This window comes from Dipodomys ordii, unplaced genomic scaffold, assembly GCF_000151885.1.
Source record: "Dipodomys ordii isolate 6190 unplaced genomic scaffold, Dord_2.0 Scaffold4, whole genome shotgun sequence".
NCBI classification, from domain to species: domain Eukaryota; kingdom Metazoa; phylum Chordata; class Mammalia; order Rodentia; family Heteromyidae; genus Dipodomys; species Dipodomys ordii.
The window spans coordinates 16,067,182-16,084,295 of NW_012267220.1; the positions used below are offsets into that span (position 1 = coordinate 16,067,182).

Sequence of the window (17,114 nt, forward strand, 5' to 3'; positions counted from 1 at the left end):
TAAAACCCATAACTACCCAGTATGTAACAAATGATCAGAACAAAGTGTGTATCTTAAAAGTATATCATGGGGTCCAGGAATGATCAGAAACCTTTGACTTCTACTCAAAATTGCTTTACAGTGTAGTTGACACGTTTTGAACAGTTGAAACCTTATAAAACATGTGACTGACACATCAAATTCACTGCTTTTGGCAGGCATAAATCCACACTAAAGGGAGTTGTAATTTCAAGCTTGAGACCAAGCAATTACCCTAAGGTTCAATCAGGGAATTTTCTCTGGTGGGGGTCTGGGAATAATATAATACTAAGACTAGAAAAAAAGTTCCACAGGAGTTTCTGTTTTTTTTCTTTCTTTATATTCTTATTGTCAAATCTGATATTTTATAGTAGGAATAATCTGGTAGTATATTAGAGTGATAATTGCCCAAAAAGTGGGTTTTTTGTTATCATTAGTGGTTTTTAACAGGCTTATGATTAACTTCCCATTTTGTGAGTTACAAATTTGGGCAAATTTCTTGATCCCTTTTGGTCCACTTTATTCTTATTAGAGGATTAATCTAGTGAATCAGAACCAAGCCCAGTACTCTGAAATGGTTTGGTGATTCCTTAGCACATAGTAACCATAGTAATTATTATAAATGGCCATGGCTTATTGTTTGAAGTAGACCAAAATGAACTGTAAACACATACACATTTTCTATAAAGTTTTAATAATTCCTAAATATTCCAAGCAAGAAAGTGCCTTAACGTGTTAAATTTGCAATTAATTAGATATAAAGTAATTCCAATTGTGATTTGGTAAAGCCATATATGAGATGTGAGGCCACGTCGACTCATCAAAACAGAATGATATTTGTGTACATTTTCTGGGTTCAGCTCTTTTCTCTGCATGACACACCTCCTTCTTCCAATAACGATATATTTAATAAGCCAAACAACATTTTCCTATTTGTCTTATAGTAACAGACTAGCCTCACTTACCGGGCGTCCAAACTCCAGTTCTGAAAAGAATTTATACCAGGGCTCATTTTCTAAATCTATGTCATCTGGATTTATGCGATCAGTCTAGAGCAGATGTGAAGGAAAAGGGAAGGAAAAGGCACACTGAGCGAAGTGAGGGACCCGGCGTGTGATGAAAACCACCGTGCATTCATTCACACACAGACCTGCACCCGCTCTCATTCCCACGCACCTCAGCAGGAGAGAGAATGGAAGAAGCAAAGTAAAATGAATAACATTAGGAGATGAGGGTGAGTGCCCATGGCTCTGCTTGCATCCCTTGCTAGTTCCTCGGCTCACCATTGCTAATCCTCTCCTTGGCTTGATAGAGGAATGGAAAATTCACCAGGGCAGGGACAATGGGCCTTGGGTTGTTAAAAATACTCAGGGTTACAATGGACTCAATTCAGGCACCGAAGGGTTTTTTTTGGGGGGCCAGTCACTCCATGATCCCTCTCCCCCTGATGGCTGACTGGCAGTCTCAACACAAGGGGCTGAAATCTAGGGACAATCCCCTCCGGAGGAGAAGCAGGCATCTGGGGAGCCCTGGGGTGGGTCAGGGAAAAGTGGGGCGAGGAATCAGAGGTAATGGACAGGTCTGTTGGCGTGATGGAGACTCCCCAGGTCCTAGTCTCAAGAAAAAGGGTCAGCCTGGCTCAGTCTGATTGGCTCAGTTTCCTTAGCCCTTGGACAACCAAGGCTACCTTTGATCTTCAAGCAGGCAGGCAGGGGTGGGGGTGGTGGATTGGAGAAGGAAGGAGCTCACCCGAGTGGGAGAGAGCGCAGGGCCGCAGGAGCCAGGCCTGGGGATGGCACTCCGGGGCGGAGGGGAAGGGCTACGTAGCCCTTCTCCCACTTCTCCGTAGGGCGAGCTGGAAAGAGGCTTCCGACCGGGTTCCCTTGGGACAGGTGTCGGAGATGTTGGGAGAGGGGGCTGAAAAAAAGAGGGGTGATGGAGATGCTGATTGATTAGACACTGATTCCGTGGGGCAGGGCCTTGTCTCCTGCTTTAAGTCTGGGAGAAAGGAAACAAGCAAAACAGGCCGCAATGGCCCCTGGTGGAGATGGAGATGAGATTTCTCAGGGATGGTCTGGACCCCTGAAAAGATGGGGAAGATCAGGACCTCCTGGAGAGCGAGGAGAGATCTCCTTTCCTAAGACACCTCAAGGTGGACCTTTTACATGCCTACTTTGGATAGGCATGTGAGGAAGCAGGACTTTCACAGTAGGTTCGGTGCATGGCTAGAGTCCCAGAAGGAGTTGGGGTGCAATCCCATCTTGGCTTCTGGGTCTTTCTGATTTAGAGAAAAATCTAATTTTTATGATATATGTATATATATATATATATACATACATATATATATATATTGCTCAGATCCTCAGGGATTTTCTGAATGTTGTAGTTAAGATGGAAAAACTAAGGGTGTTAAAACAGTTTGAGAAATTCTATCCAGTTTCTTCAGTAATAGAAACCAGACACCCTTCCATAGCCCAGTAATATTCTTAATATATTCACATAATACATACTTGGCTAAATTGATCCAAACTGTAGATTTTATATAAATCCTGGGCACTTAAAGTGATATATGTGCATTGCTACTTCTTTAATATTATTACGTGAGCTTAAGTAAATGTGATACTTCTGAACTATATAGTATATTAAGTAATAAAAGTTCTGAAAAATTATTTGGTTCCCCTCGCCAGGAGACAAACTGACTCTAGGGACTTATTTCCAGAGAGTTCTTAAGCCATCAGTACTTTGAAGCCATTCCATATTATTTTCATAGGATTCCAAGTCTTCCAGTTCGTAATTACAACTCAGAGCTGAAAGAAATGCTCTATAACTTTTGCACTGTTGGAAGCCTTCAAACATTCCATAGTCCAACAAAAGTCACTATTTGACATGAACTTGTTATAGTGTTTTATTAACTTGTTACATTTATAATAGTCTTGATAATGATACATAGTCTATGTTGAGTGATAAATTATACTCCAAGTGTTTTCTGTGAGGTAGCTTAGTCTTAGTGTAGCTTAGTTTCAGTGCTTTATAATAGAAGATTGTAAAAGTAACTACACATAAGGCTAGAAAACTTTGAGCATTGTAATGTAATAGTGCAAAGGTCTAACTTATCCAACATTTGTAGTGATCATTATAATGACTTTTGTAAGTCTGGGAAATGTTTCTGAGAGGACACAAAGTGTTAAAAGCAATATAGCCATGCACTTGTACAGTAGTTAGGAAGACACTGCAAGCTGCTCTTTCTCTGATCATAGTAAAGAAATGCACAGAAAGAATATTCTATCCTACATGAGAACATGTTGCAGAAATCCTGAGATATTTTCCCTTTTATATGCCAGTATCATTTTCTACTTACATTTCAGAAGTAACAGGTTCATAGAAAGAAAATATTCAAGTAACTAATCTACTATTTTAGAATTAATTAAAAAATTTATTTGGTAGCTGCAAAGGCACTAAGACATGGCTATTTATTGAATATCATTTTACTTCAAATATTTTTTAGCTTATAAAAGTAATTTTTATTGGGTGACAGTAAAATAATAGCAATAATAGCAATGGTATTTATTTATTTAGTGTCATTTGTTTTTGCACAGAGGTTCACCACTTTACCTATACTTATTGCAAATATTTAGTCAATTTTATTTATTTTATTTATTTTTATTTTTGGGTCCGGTTGTGGGGCCTGAACTCTGGGCCTGGGCGCTGTCTCTCAGCTCTTGAGCTCAAGGCCAGCGCTCTGCCACTTGAGCCACACCACCTATTTAGTCAATTTTAGATGACATATATAATTATTTCAGAGGATTGTTTTTCTGGAGCTGTTTCTCAGCTTCTTAACATTTGAAATTTCTAGTGAATTTTGCTCTTTAGAGAGGCATACTATTTCTTTTAAAGGAAATTAAGCTCTAATTGTTTCAAATGCCATATATTCTCATATTGATGTAGTTTACCCTTACTAATCCTTGATTTTTATGATCTTTGCTTTCAGGTACAGTAATTTGTTTAGCTAAGGAGGGAAGAGAGAAACATCTTGGAAGATACAAATTTGCTTAAAAATTTAAACAGCAGAGGGCAGTAAGGTGACTAAACCCAGAAGTGTAGCCATTTCCATTCTAACTTCACTGCGACTTGTACCTTAAGAACAATGTACAACAAATGAATAGATTAAATTCTGGTCCATCAAATCCTTTTATAAAAAATTATGGGAAAGGGATGAAAACATTTATCATTCTACATCATAGTAATCTCTTAATAATTACATGCTTCTCTGCTAAAATCCAACTTACAGGATGCCACTAATTAAGATCTATGATGATAAATAACAGAAAAAAAAAACACTCTAAGTAATAACGACCACTCATCAATAACTTTGGGACATGGTGAACCATAGACACATGAACAGAACCTTTAAAGAAAGTCTAAATGGCAGGACTGGAATAGAATTGACTAGTTGAATCTTTTAAATAATATAAAAATTAAATATATTATACAGCAGTTCAGGGCTACTAAAAGGGCACACAAAAACCTCACAGTGATCAGTGAAACACAGGCAAACAGGCAACCAACAGAAGTGGATATATGATAATAATCTCACTAATTCAATAGTTCCCTCTTTAATACAGAAGTTCCTTTGTGTCTTGTATAAATATTTACACTTAAGAAAAATTGCATTTTAGCTATTCATAGGCCTTTTGATGCTTATCTTTGTCTGATTTATTATTATGTGTAGACTTGGTAATTGCAGGGAAAGTTAACATTTCCATTTTTTAAATTTTACTTATTTTATTTAGTTTTTGCTTGTGTGATACCAAGGAATTGAACCCAGGGCCTCATGCATGCTAGGCAAGCACTCTACCACTAAGCCACATTCCCAACCCTTATTTTTTTAATCTTATTAAACAGAGTTCCCCAAAGAAATATTCTCTTAAAATTAGAAAAAAGTTAGCTTAGCTCCTTTTTAAGTATATACAACTTAGATGAGATATAAAGCCTTTTATTCTATAATTTCAGTAAAGACTGTTATAATTGTCTCAAGATAAATAAACTGTGGAAATATGTTTCTGACTTGTGGAAAAACCAGTTAAACCCCAGGTGACTAAAAAGTCCTTTTTTGCATCAAACATTAAATCTACATATAAATCTATGACTAAGTGAATATTTATGTGCTTCAAAGAAGTGCCCTTACTTTCTATTTCTTATTAAAGAACATAAATTCATATGCCATGGATGCCCAAAGAAGAACTGATTTTTTTGGGGGGGGCAGGATTTGGCAAGATATTTGCCTAACCACTGTTGCCCTCTCCACTTCCCTTGTACTCCAGGGTAAGAGGGAAACTGTGAGCTACAGTTATTAATGACAGAGTGTTGATTCTCCTGTATACTTTGATGAAGCCTCATTGGACCTTTTATAACTGGAAATGTACAGATTTCATTGATGAGTACTAGAATAAAGATCCAGTCTTGCCCACTAACTGCAAAGGTAAAGCCTATACTCATTCCTCATGTTATGCCCGACATTGTGCTAGGTGTGAGACACAAGCTCACAGCAGACAAGATCCCTATGAAGGTCATAAACAGGTGAGCTGACCATTACAGCCCAGTATGGAAAAGCTATAAGAGTAAGGGACCACAATTAGCCAACGGTGCACAGTTGGGCCAGCTTAAGCCTCGTATTGAGAAAGAGCAAGTCCAGAGAGAAAATGGGACTAAGCTGGGATGAACTTTCCCATGAGAAAGGAGAGGTGGCCGCAAGGGCTTCCTGGAGAAGAGAAGGCACCATCAGAAGTCCAGCAAAAAGGGGATTGAAAGTTCCATGTCTGTGTAGCACAGGGAGGGAGAAGGGAGGGGAGAGAGGTGAAGCTGGGGTCATGTTGGGCCAAATATAAGGCTGTTTTTTTAAATAATTCAATAAATTATGTGAAGGGTTTGGATTTTGCAAGAAGAGGAGGAGCAAATTTGGGGCTGAAGATTTCATACAGATTTTCTCAAGATTTCTCTAGAAGTGGTATGGACACTGGACTTGAGGATTAGAGAAATAGGTCAGGTGCCATTGTTAACCAGACAATGGGTAATTTTGAACTGGAAAAGGGAAATGGGTAGGATTCGCTGTTCATTTGAAGAGAGAGGAATCCATACGATACCTAAGAAAAATTGGGCAGCTGGAGGGGTTGTCTCAGAATGCTAAAGCACAGTTCAAAAGAATTTCTAGCTGGTGTGTATAACTTTCAAAAATTAGAAACAAAACCCAAAAAGAAAGGATCTCATGTTGCCACAAGTAAAAAAAGACACCTTGAAATTCCTAACACTTTCCCTTTGCTGTTATGTCCTCTTCATCTTGTATGGTCATGACACCTAGTTCCTCTGTCAACTACATTAATATGTAGCCAGTCTCTGCCACCTCACTGTTGATCAAGCCCTTTATGTTTCTGATTTATACAGGCAACTGGGATTAATTTAAGATTGATTAATTTAAGATGTGATTAGACATCTATCTGATTAGACATATATAATATAATTAGACATCTGTGTGCATATGATATATGTCTAATCATATACTAGAAAGATTAGTCCTATAACAAAAATACTTGGTGCAAATAATATACATGACTTGCTCAATCCATTTTCATAATACTGGCACCAGCAACTTCAGGAAAAACAGAAGGCTTTTTTCTTCCTATTGCTTCATAAAATATCCATTCTTTTTTTCCTACCACATTTTTAGGTTCCTTTTACTTTTGTTTTTCTATGACTGTAGGAATTTGAGTCTCTAGTAAAACCCAGGACTCCTGATCATTCTTTCTTCTGAGTACCAGTTAAACATACTGATTTTGTATGATAGTTACTTAGGGCTCTGGTTTTTGTTAAAGTTAGTCAAATGCACTAATGTATTGTGATCTAGCTACTACGTAAACCCATTTATACTGTACAAAAATTAGACTAATATAAATCTTATTAGTTGGATAGTGACTGCTAGCTAAAGGCTTCCTACTGGAGTAATATGATATGGTAGTAACCAAGTAAGTGTATCAGGCTTCGTTTTACCTGACTTCCCGCATCCCCTAACTATGTGGTCCTGTGGCAGTTTTAGTACATGTTCAGACTGTTCATGTGTAAAATGGAAATACCAATGCATGTGTTTCATACGGCTGATGGGAATACTGAGATCAAGAATATATTATGAATGGTGCTCAGTGAAGATTTGGAGCTACTGTTACTGTTTTCAAAGCTCTAATCCAAAGACTTGAGGGATGTAGGAATTTCAGTCACAATGATAGAATCCATAAATGAGCTCCAGAAGAGGCACAGTGAAATGCTATAGATATGCCTCTGTTTTAACCATTTCAGGGTTTTCTTTCATGGGTTCTGTCATTGTCCTCACAAATTATTAGAATAGGCATTAAAGTTTTATACTTAAATATAAATATTTTTATGCCATTTTTATTCTAAGTAATGGTAACATTGTGATCCAAGTCTCATCTCAGAAACCTCAGCCATATTGATACTTGATCAGATGATGTAGTTGATGAGTTGTAAGTTTACAATGGAGTCTGAAAACCAGTGGATTTTTTTGTTTTGTTTTTATCAGGTTTCCTGTTGAAGTCTTGTTAATCACATGTTGGGTATGGTAAACGTTGGCCTTACATTCTACGTATGTACATAAACATGTGACTTCTTTGAGACTCCAAAAAGAGTTAACAAAGAAGATTCACTGATTCTGCTCACTGATTCTTTTAAAGTCAGGAGAAAAGTAAGTTACTATTAACATGTTTGTTGAGAAGCAGACTTGATGAGGCAGAGAAAATTACTGAGTTTTAAAGAGAAGAGGAAGACATTGATCTCCCCGAGAAAACAAAGGCCACAGAAGAAGGAATGGGCGAAATCAAAAGAAAAGAGGTCAATGAAAAGCTTTTTGTTAATGTGCATTTAGAGTAGGTAAGTGGGTTTTATCTGTCTTTTTGTTTGCATAGGATGGAAATAAGTGAAAACATATTGCCAAGTGAAATTATTATCTTGATCCATTAGCATGGCAACCAATCAGGAAGCTTGAGGCTTGGTAACCTGAGAGGGATTTAATAAGAATCAATTAAACAAACTTGTTGGAAAAATATATTTAGAAAATATCCTCTTACAGGAAAGAAATACTAAGAAGTCAAGGTGGAGGCCAAGGAATGGACCTACCAGTGTCTGTATAAACTAGCTAGATTAATGATTTTTCTCATTAGCAACCTGTAACCAGTTAATGTTACATTTATGTGTGCTTAAAAAATATACCCAATCCCATAATCAGGCATAGTTAATTATATGTTGGTGAACTCTTCCTAGGTATGTATACCTATACATATATATATGTACAAATATATATACACTCAATTCTGAGACAATAAACAAATTGAGACTCAAAATAAACACAATTTCCCAATTATATGAGACAGTAAATTACCTTTGTAATAATAATAATAATAATTGCTAAGAAGATTGAAATTCAGGTTTGTTGGGGAACCCTGGTAGCCTCACCCTATGGTATGCTAAAGAACGATGAATGCTTACGGGTCTCTCATGCTGAAGAATAGATGACTTCCCAGGTTCATATTCAAAAATACTCCTTGGTTCAGACCGGAATTTTCTGGTGTCCACTTTTCTGTCTGGAGGATCCCAGTCATGCCTAGGAATAGACAATGAATCACACATTAAAGTGATCTTATGGGCTGAATGTGGTTGTGTAATACCACTCACTATCAACTTTCAAAGGTAATTTTAGCATGGCTAAAAAATAAGCTTAATTTATGATAAATGTCACATTTATGTTTTGCTTTTTTAAATTTATTTTTCCATGTGTGTGTGTGTGTGTGTGTGTATGTGTGTGTGTGTGTTTGTATGTGTGTGTGTGTGTGTGTGTGTATTGCTAGCTAAAAACTCAATTGAAGAGTTTGTAGACAAGCAGACAGTGACTTCTTATGGACTCCCTGGGTCACTAATGGCAGCTGTGTGTGTTTGCATTTAAAGTAAGTTGACAATGTGCTCTGTGGAGCTGTGAGTTTAGTCTACCACTATGTGATTGGCTTATTAATCCACAGAGACAAGGAATCAAACACACACACACACACACACACACACACACACACACACACACACACACACACTATTTGGTCTTACTTCTTGCAAGTGGCATTTGCAAGAAGTGTATTTGCATTATGAGATGTATGGAGAACACTTGGGTCAGCATGCATAACAACAAGTAGAGTGATGGGGGTATCTCTTTGGGGATTAGCTCCGAAACACTGGAGTGGAACATCTTACTGGAATCTGCTCTTTTTCCTGAACTACTGATATTCAGAGGTTATTGAAGAAGGACTTCCATGTAAAGCTTCAATGATAATTTCAACTCAAGCATTTCCTGGGCAATTGGGACTAAAGAGAAAGGTTTCCTTTGGAGGAAGAAATGATTGATTACAAGTGCTTTAGGAAGGATTTTGTGACTTTATATATTGGGGAAATTTTGATTCCATGGAATGAAATGGAATTCTAGCCTCACAGTATGCTGGGAATAAAATCCTCTTGCTGTAAGCAAGAGGATTAGAAGCAAGTCCTAGCTTTCTGCCCAGGTTTGTTTGTTTGTTTGTTTGTTTTTTAATGAGCTAAACTTAAAGTAAAATTTCTGTTTTAGTTTCCCATCCTTATAAAATTTAGAAACCAACTTCTCTCCTCTTTCTTCAAGTAGAATCTAAGCTTTATAATACATGAAAACTCTTTGTGTTCTTTTTAAATAAGGTATAATCATATTTCTTCCCCCACATCAGAGGCTAAACACAGGGCCCTGTATATGCTTATTCAGCTGGCACACTACTACTTGAGCCATGCCTCCAGTTGAAGTTTTTGCTGGTTATTTTGGGTACAGAGCCTCGTGGATGAACTGATCTGCCCAGGCTGGCTTCGTACCAGCAACCTTTGCATCTTAACCTCCTGAGTAGCTAGGATTACAGGTGTGAGCCACTGGTGCCCAGTAGGATCAACTCATTTTTTCTGAGAGACATATTTTTTACTGTCTTATAGGACAAATAATCCATTCAGCTCTGAGTTAATTTGGGTCATTGTTTAGTAGCAAAGATACCACTTTAGATATAGGCAACTATTTCTAAGTTTCAAGAAATCATGCTTCCTAAACACAGAATTCATTGTGAGGAGATGTGTATTAAAATGAGAATTCCTTTATACATGTTATAAATTTATTTTTGTATCTTATACCTTATATGGTTATCAGTTACTTTTAATGGCACAATAGGGTGCTGAATGTGATTTTTCTGAAATGTATGTGATAGAGGATGTTAAAAACTTGTATTAATAAAAATATAAGTTTTTAATGCCTATTAGTGAATATAGCGCAGGTTTGAGATTCTGGCCACGTTGAGTTTGACTCAACTTAGTTCCAGTAGTATGAGCTGAGACAAATTCTCTGTCTCAAAAGTAGAATTCATCTCATTGCATTGGTTGATCTCATAATTAAATGATATAATATAAGAAAAGTGCTTAGTGCTTAGCTCCTAGTGAACTCCCAAAAACTTTCCTATAGCTAGAAATATTCATCATAATCCCAGTTAAAAATGACATCATAGAATTGTGTTTATAAATATTTTTGAATGTGAAGAGTAAGTACAAAAAATTTTAGTGGTGAAATAAAACATTAGAATCAGCTCCAAAAGCTGGTGGAAATGAATCACAGACAGACATTAATAACTAATGTCTTACTTAGGATTTATGAATAAAAGATATCTTATTAATAGTCCCAACACTTCAAATCTGTGGAAACCAAAAATTAATTTTCTAGTCTCTTGATAACAAAGTAGGTCAAATTTTCTTTTTCTATTTCTCTGTGTGTGTGTGTGTGAGAGAGAAATAGAAAGAGAAAGAGAGAGAGAAAAGAGAGAGAGACACACACACACACACACACACAGAGAGAGAGAGAGAGAGAGAGAGAGAAAGTTTGTTTACTTGCTTTTAGTCATCAAATCCAGATTCTGGTGTGTACCTGCTCAGCCACTGAGCTACCCTTGCCAGCCCAAGAACACAATATGTGTATGGTTTTTCTTGCTTTTTGAAGGGTTCAGGGTCCCACTTAAGGACTCCTCCTAACCCTAAACAAGTGCTTTTTTTCTTGCTGAGCTATACCTTCTCTCTCTTATATGCAATGTTGGCTCAAAAGTAGAGATTGTACTCAATGACTTTGAGTTCAACTTAAAGCACCGTGAGAGCATGGCCCATGGTGAAAACATTTGCTACCATCTCGATAAAGGGGCCAACGTGGCCTACGCACAGAACTGTAACGACGTGCACAAACTCTCTGCGTGAATGAAGCGCTGGTTCTCCTACTCAGTGATGGCAGCTTCGGCTTCATCCTAAAGGAACTATAGGTCGCCTTGGGGGAAACCGCCTTACTTTTCTGATGAAGACCGGTCCCTTGGTCGTGGTGGAACCTGTGGGGGAGGCACTGGGGAGGACGCATCCTTAAAGGCATCTGTGCCGTTGTCAGAGTGGCTTTTGGGCAGAGGTCTGTAGGTTTGGGTCTTAGCAGCAGGGTGTGACTGAGCGCTGTAGGGTGCGTTGTACAGACCTACCACCAAAAGACAACAACAGCAACAAAAAGACAAACAAAAAGAAGGAAACAACATTTTAGAAGGGCGTTTACTTGTCTACCCCTGAGAATATCCAATGATTTTGCTCAAGTTTTAGTAAGCATATGCATAATGGCCCATTGCATATTAATATTTTGATATGTATTTACTAGTCACTGTTAATTACTGATTTATTCTACATTTAGGCACTGATTATAATACAGCTTTATCAGCGATCAGTTTTGGGGGATTAATCACAATTCAAACTGGTAGTCAGAATAACTTTACAGGGACTTAGCACATTTTCTTCTTGGTCATACAAGCTAATGAATGACAGGCAGGGTTTCAGATGAAGTTTAAAAGATCCTAGAATTGCTTCAAAATCCCTGCTAATACTTAAAATACTCTCACACATGTGATTACAATGCAACAAAAATATTAAACAAGCTAGATATTTAGGCGTGAGACAGCATCATCTCTCAATAAACTTACTGTCTCTAGGCAATGAGACACAAATAGAACATTGAAACTAATTGGTAACATTTAATAAAGATCTAATGAGGAAAATATACATTAATAATGTTAGAAACATGGTTAGTTGGTCAGAGGAGGTAGTATGGAGTCCACAGGCCTGGAGTTAACTCTGAACAATTGATTGGCTTGGATAGACAGAAGAGGGTGTCAGGTACAGCACAAGGGGGAAAGGCAGAAGAGTGCAGGACACAAAGCAGGAGAAGGCTGTGCTGGCAGGAAAAAGGACTAGATAGAGTTGCTTTGAATACTGTGCCTGGCTCTGCATGCATGGTGAACTCTCTTTCAATTCACTAATTACTGATGGGTTACAAACCTCTGTTAAAGAGCATCTGGGAATTCTAAATTTCCCACAACCTCCGTTTCCTGGGCTAAATCTGTTTATACTCATCTGCTTCTCCTGCAGGTTCATGAACATTTCCACAACAAAAGCAAGTGGATTATAACTACAGTTACTCCCCCCCCCCTTCATTCTACAGGTAGACTTCAAGTTTTGAGTTAAATTAAAGGAAGCAACTTTGGTGCAAAATCAGGAATAAAGGTGGAGGAAAGTATTTTAACGAATTTCTTGCTACCATTTGAGGAACACTGGATCTAATCCAAGAGGTTATAGAGCTTTCCAAACTTGCTCTATTCATTTTCCCTACATTTGTCTTTGAGACCAGTAGCAAAATTCTTAACTTAGTTAAAGGGCTTGAGTACTGGACGTCAGGTGTCAAGGAGGGAGTGGCTTCCTGGTGTTCACTGCCAGCCTGGCAAACGGACCCCCAAATGAAGGTACAGCTGGTGGAGAACGTGTGACAGTCATGGGCCTGCATTTGGGCTGGGTGCCTGCGTTCTCTGACCCCATGCACCATTTAGAAGAAAGGTGTTGGCTCCCTTAGACTAGACTCAGGACACACTTCCCATGAAGCCAGTACATTCAAATACAAGTGCAAATGCCCGGAATTGAAGTTATTCTACTATGATCACTGGCTACTTTGAGTCAGAAAAGTGGTCCAGCCAAGAAGGAGTTTTTAAAACCTTTCAATGAATGGCTCTATTTTGGAGCAAAAGCCTGGAAAAGGGCACAAAACACTTTGCATGACTTGTTTCGGGAATTTGACGCAATTGGCAATCCCTCTCTTTGCTGACAAAAGAAGATTTTTATCTGATTTTGTAACTCCAGTCACAGCATGTTCTTTAACACTGTCCTTGGCCCTTTGGTGAAGCATTCCTGGAGCTGAGAATACACTCACAGTGAGAATGAGTGAGATAACACAGTATTAGTTCTCATACCCATGAGAAAGGATCAATCATTTTGATTATGCATGCTCTGAGAAAAGAAAGCAAGCATTTCCTAATAATAGGAAACGACAGCCCACGTGTGTGGTCAGGTAGAGAGGTAAGGCAAGTGGCAATAGTTCTTCCCAACATCCCTGATCATAAAGTAGTCATTGCAAGCAATCAAAGCCATCCTACCTGCATTGTATGTGTAAGGAGTATTATACATGTCTGTGTCATCATCTAGAAAATGAAACATAAATATTATGGCAATACAGATTCCATCACCTTGTCACAAGACAGTCGAGCTTCAGAGAGATGATACATATCTGCCAGGAAAACAATACATCTTTCCTCATGTATGGATACTATTTTGAATTTCCCAATACTGGCTTTTCCTGAGCCTCTGCCAACTGCCTTTCTGGTCTGTAACTTTCATTTACTGTGCTGCCCTGGTCAAAGCATGTAAAGCCAGTCCTTTGTTCTCCCTTCCCTAGACAGAAGTCTCTTCTGGGCCTTGATGTTTTTTAGTAAGTGATTTAAAGATCTGTTGTCCTATGGAGCAGATAGGGGAGACAGAGGAGCACTGAGTCTGTTGAAGCAGGCAACACATCAGGGTAGCTGTGGATAAGGATGGGCAGAGGTCTAAGACCAGGATGCCTGGCAATTGTCCAAGGCTATAGGCTAGGAGGTTTTTTGGCAGCCTGGGTGAGTAAGGCAGAGGCACAGATCTATGCTTTGAGGGGTGATAAAAGTAGAACAGGAGGAATGCAGATAAAAAAGAGGGGTGTGCAGTTTGCAGAGGGCCATGGCATTTTTTTTCTGAACAAAATCTACAGGAAACGAGTGAATATATCCTTGAGCCCACCAGGGGCACACACATACCTGGTTTGTGCACCATGTGAATCTGCTTGAACATTGTCTTGTACCAGTCCTTCGGCCGGTCCACTGTCTGTAAGAGAGATTATCCCATTGTAACAAAGCTAGTTTCAAGTCAACAATGACTTCAATGTTTTTCTCTCTCTCATATTTGTACCTCTTTTTCTTTTTGTATTTCAGTGCTGGGGATTGAAATCAGGGCCTCATACTTGCTAGGCAAGTACTCTACCACTTGAGCTACAATCCTAATCCTTTTGCTTTTAGTTTGTTTTTCAAAGTCTCATGGTAAACTTTGCCTGTGCTGGCTTTCCACCGTGATCTTCCTATCTCTGCCCCCTCTAGTGAGTGTTCTATTAAGGCATTATTTTTAGAATTAGCTGGAGAATATTTTTGAATCAAATGGTATTCTGATCAGTTTCAATGAAGAGAAATCTGGTCTTTACTAGTCCAATACTCAGTCTATTATCCTAGAGCAAATTAAAGAAAAAAATGCACAGTTTCAAATTTCTTTGGGTGCTCGGTCAAAGAGGATGACCATCCCCAATAGAGGAGGACCGGGTCCTCGGTCAAGGGTGTATGAGTAGCTGCGCTCCCCTGCTAGAACCTACAAACAAGCTCTCAAATATTGTTTAATCAGGATTTTCTTTAATAGGATACACACAACTTAGTTGTACATCCCTTATGTAGACTTTAGATATGAGAGAGACAGTAGGCTGTAGTGGAAAAACAAAATTAACATTCAGTCTTGAACAAAAATTCAAACCTGGCTTGCTTTCATTATAATTTTTAATACATTCTAGCACTAAAATTGAAAAAAATATGGGGGTTGGGAAGGTGGCTCAGTGGTAGAGCGCTTGCCTTGCATGCCTGAGGCCCTGGGTTCGATGCCTCAGCACCACATAAGCAAAAGGAAAAAAAAGCCGGAAGTGGCACTGTGGCTCAAGTGGTAGAGTGCTAGCCTTGAGCTGAAGAGCTGAGGGACAGTGCCCAGGCCCAGAGTTCAGGCCCCACGACTGATTAAAAAAAAAAAAAGAAAAAAAAAGAAAAAAATATGAATTGGGCAAGTTATACGATCCTTTAGAATTGTACTTTTTTCCTCTTTAGAGTGAAATACCAGTATCTATATTATAGTATTTTTTATAGAAATTGAATGAAATAATGTCTACACAAAGGCTTAGAATAGTTCCTAGAGGGCTGGGAAGGTGGCTTAGTGGTAGAGCGCTTGCCTTGCATGCATGAGGCCCTGGGTTCGATTCCTCAGCACCACATACGCAAAAAGAAAAAAGCCGGAAGTGGTGCTGTGGCTCAAGTGGTAGAGCACTAGCCTTGAGCTGAAGAGCTGAGGGACAGCGCCCAGACCCAAAGTTCAGGCCCCATGACCGGACCCCCCCCCAAAAAAAAGAAAAAAAAGAATAGTTCCTAGAATGTACTAAATGTTCAATAAATAAAAGGTAATCTCAAATATTTGTAAACTAATGAATGAATTTAGTTTATTGGGCGTAATTATTATTTATCTATGAAAGAAGACATACATCCTTATAATCACAATTAAATGTTTGGTTTGGCATGATCTTTATCTCAACTCAGAGACACTTGGGCAAAAAAAGTAATTGTTTTGGGTATAGCTAATTACATATGTCAGATTTTCAGGGATAGTTGTCTTGATTAAAAAAATGGTTGGGGGAGGAGGCTACAATGCTTGATAAGAAATGTACTCATTATCTTGTACATGTAATTGTAACCCCTCTGTACAGTATTTTCACAATAAATTTTTTTAAAAAAATAAAAAAAATGGTTGGGACTGTTTCTAATCTAGTCTTGTGCTTGTTTGAGCATTGGTTTTGATTTTTCACCCTGGTTTTTCTTTCAGAACTGTGGGTACTGCATTCTTCATCTGGAAATCAAAGGTGTGGTGCTATATTTAAAGTTATTTTGATCTCTGAGAATAAATGATGTCATCAACTGTCCCACATGGAGAATAAGGGCCAGAGACTTTGTTGTGAGTCATGTCTGCATTTTTGGCTTTTCTACAATGGAAAGCTGAGTTGTTGACTGAATATTTAGTCAAATGGTGGAAACTAGTGGAGGGAGTGGTCATGATGGAGCAGCAGAACAGCTGAAACTTTAAGGGACACTTATCTGCCTAAAAGATTGATTTCTCTCTCATGGGGCATTGTTTCCTTTATAGCATTACAGCAACCACAGAACGAAAATAATTGTATAAAACGTTTTCTACCCATAGCTGGACATAACCACAGAAAGAAGCAAGCAAGCCTAGTAAGTGAGTTATCTCACTGTATATGGCAATGCATCCTGACAGACAGGGTTTCCTCTGCACTTGCTGGAGGGCCTGCTTCAGTCAAGATCTCCCAGTCAGGCCATCTGCTAGCTTTATATGGTGAGCACAGAGATGCCAGGAAACACTCAGTTGTTTGGCAAGTCAGACAGGAAAGTAGATAAATAGGAATACCCACACTCAATGTCCCTTTGGAAAATAAGTACTATGACATTGAAAGCACCTTTTAGCATTGCCATCATTGAGGCTGTTACGCCTAATATCAAGATTGTAACAGTAGAAGGCCAGTCAAATGGAAGTTTACGTCTGCATGCATTGTACACATCATTTTTCCATGGACCCTAACAACTAGGACTGCACTCTGCAGTTGTCTATCACCTTGACTGAATAGACTTCAGTTTTTATGTTCCTGGATTGTGAAATGTCAGAGCTTCATGCTGATTTAGACTGCAGAGACTTCTAAAAAGAAAACAGACTTATTTACTATACACCAGTATATAGTGATTCTTTTTTTGCCCCTT

General features: G+C 38.4%; 1 protein-coding gene across 5 annotated transcripts in view; it reads right to left on the reverse strand.

Moving 5' to 3' along the window:
* Sorbs2 (sorbin and SH3 domain containing 2) overlaps positions 1-17,114 on the reverse strand; it is a 92,877-nt gene that overhangs the window by 45,380 nt on the left and 30,383 nt on the right. For 3 of the 5 annotated variants that reach the window (XM_013026524.1, XM_013026513.1, XM_013026551.1), the window contains 4 exons: positions 14,304-14,370; positions 13,617-13,661; positions 11,449-11,623; positions 8,566-8,680 (listed from right to left, as the gene is read on the reverse strand). In XM_013026524.1, the coding sequence (XP_012881978.1) occupies positions 8,566-8,680; positions 11,449-11,623; positions 13,617-13,661; positions 14,304-14,370 (402 nt within the window). The remainder of the gene's footprint in view (positions 1-8,565; positions 8,681-11,448; positions 11,624-13,616; positions 13,662-14,303; positions 14,371-17,114) is intronic. The other 2 variants (XM_013026532.1, XM_013026542.1) reach the window with 1 other exon arrangement.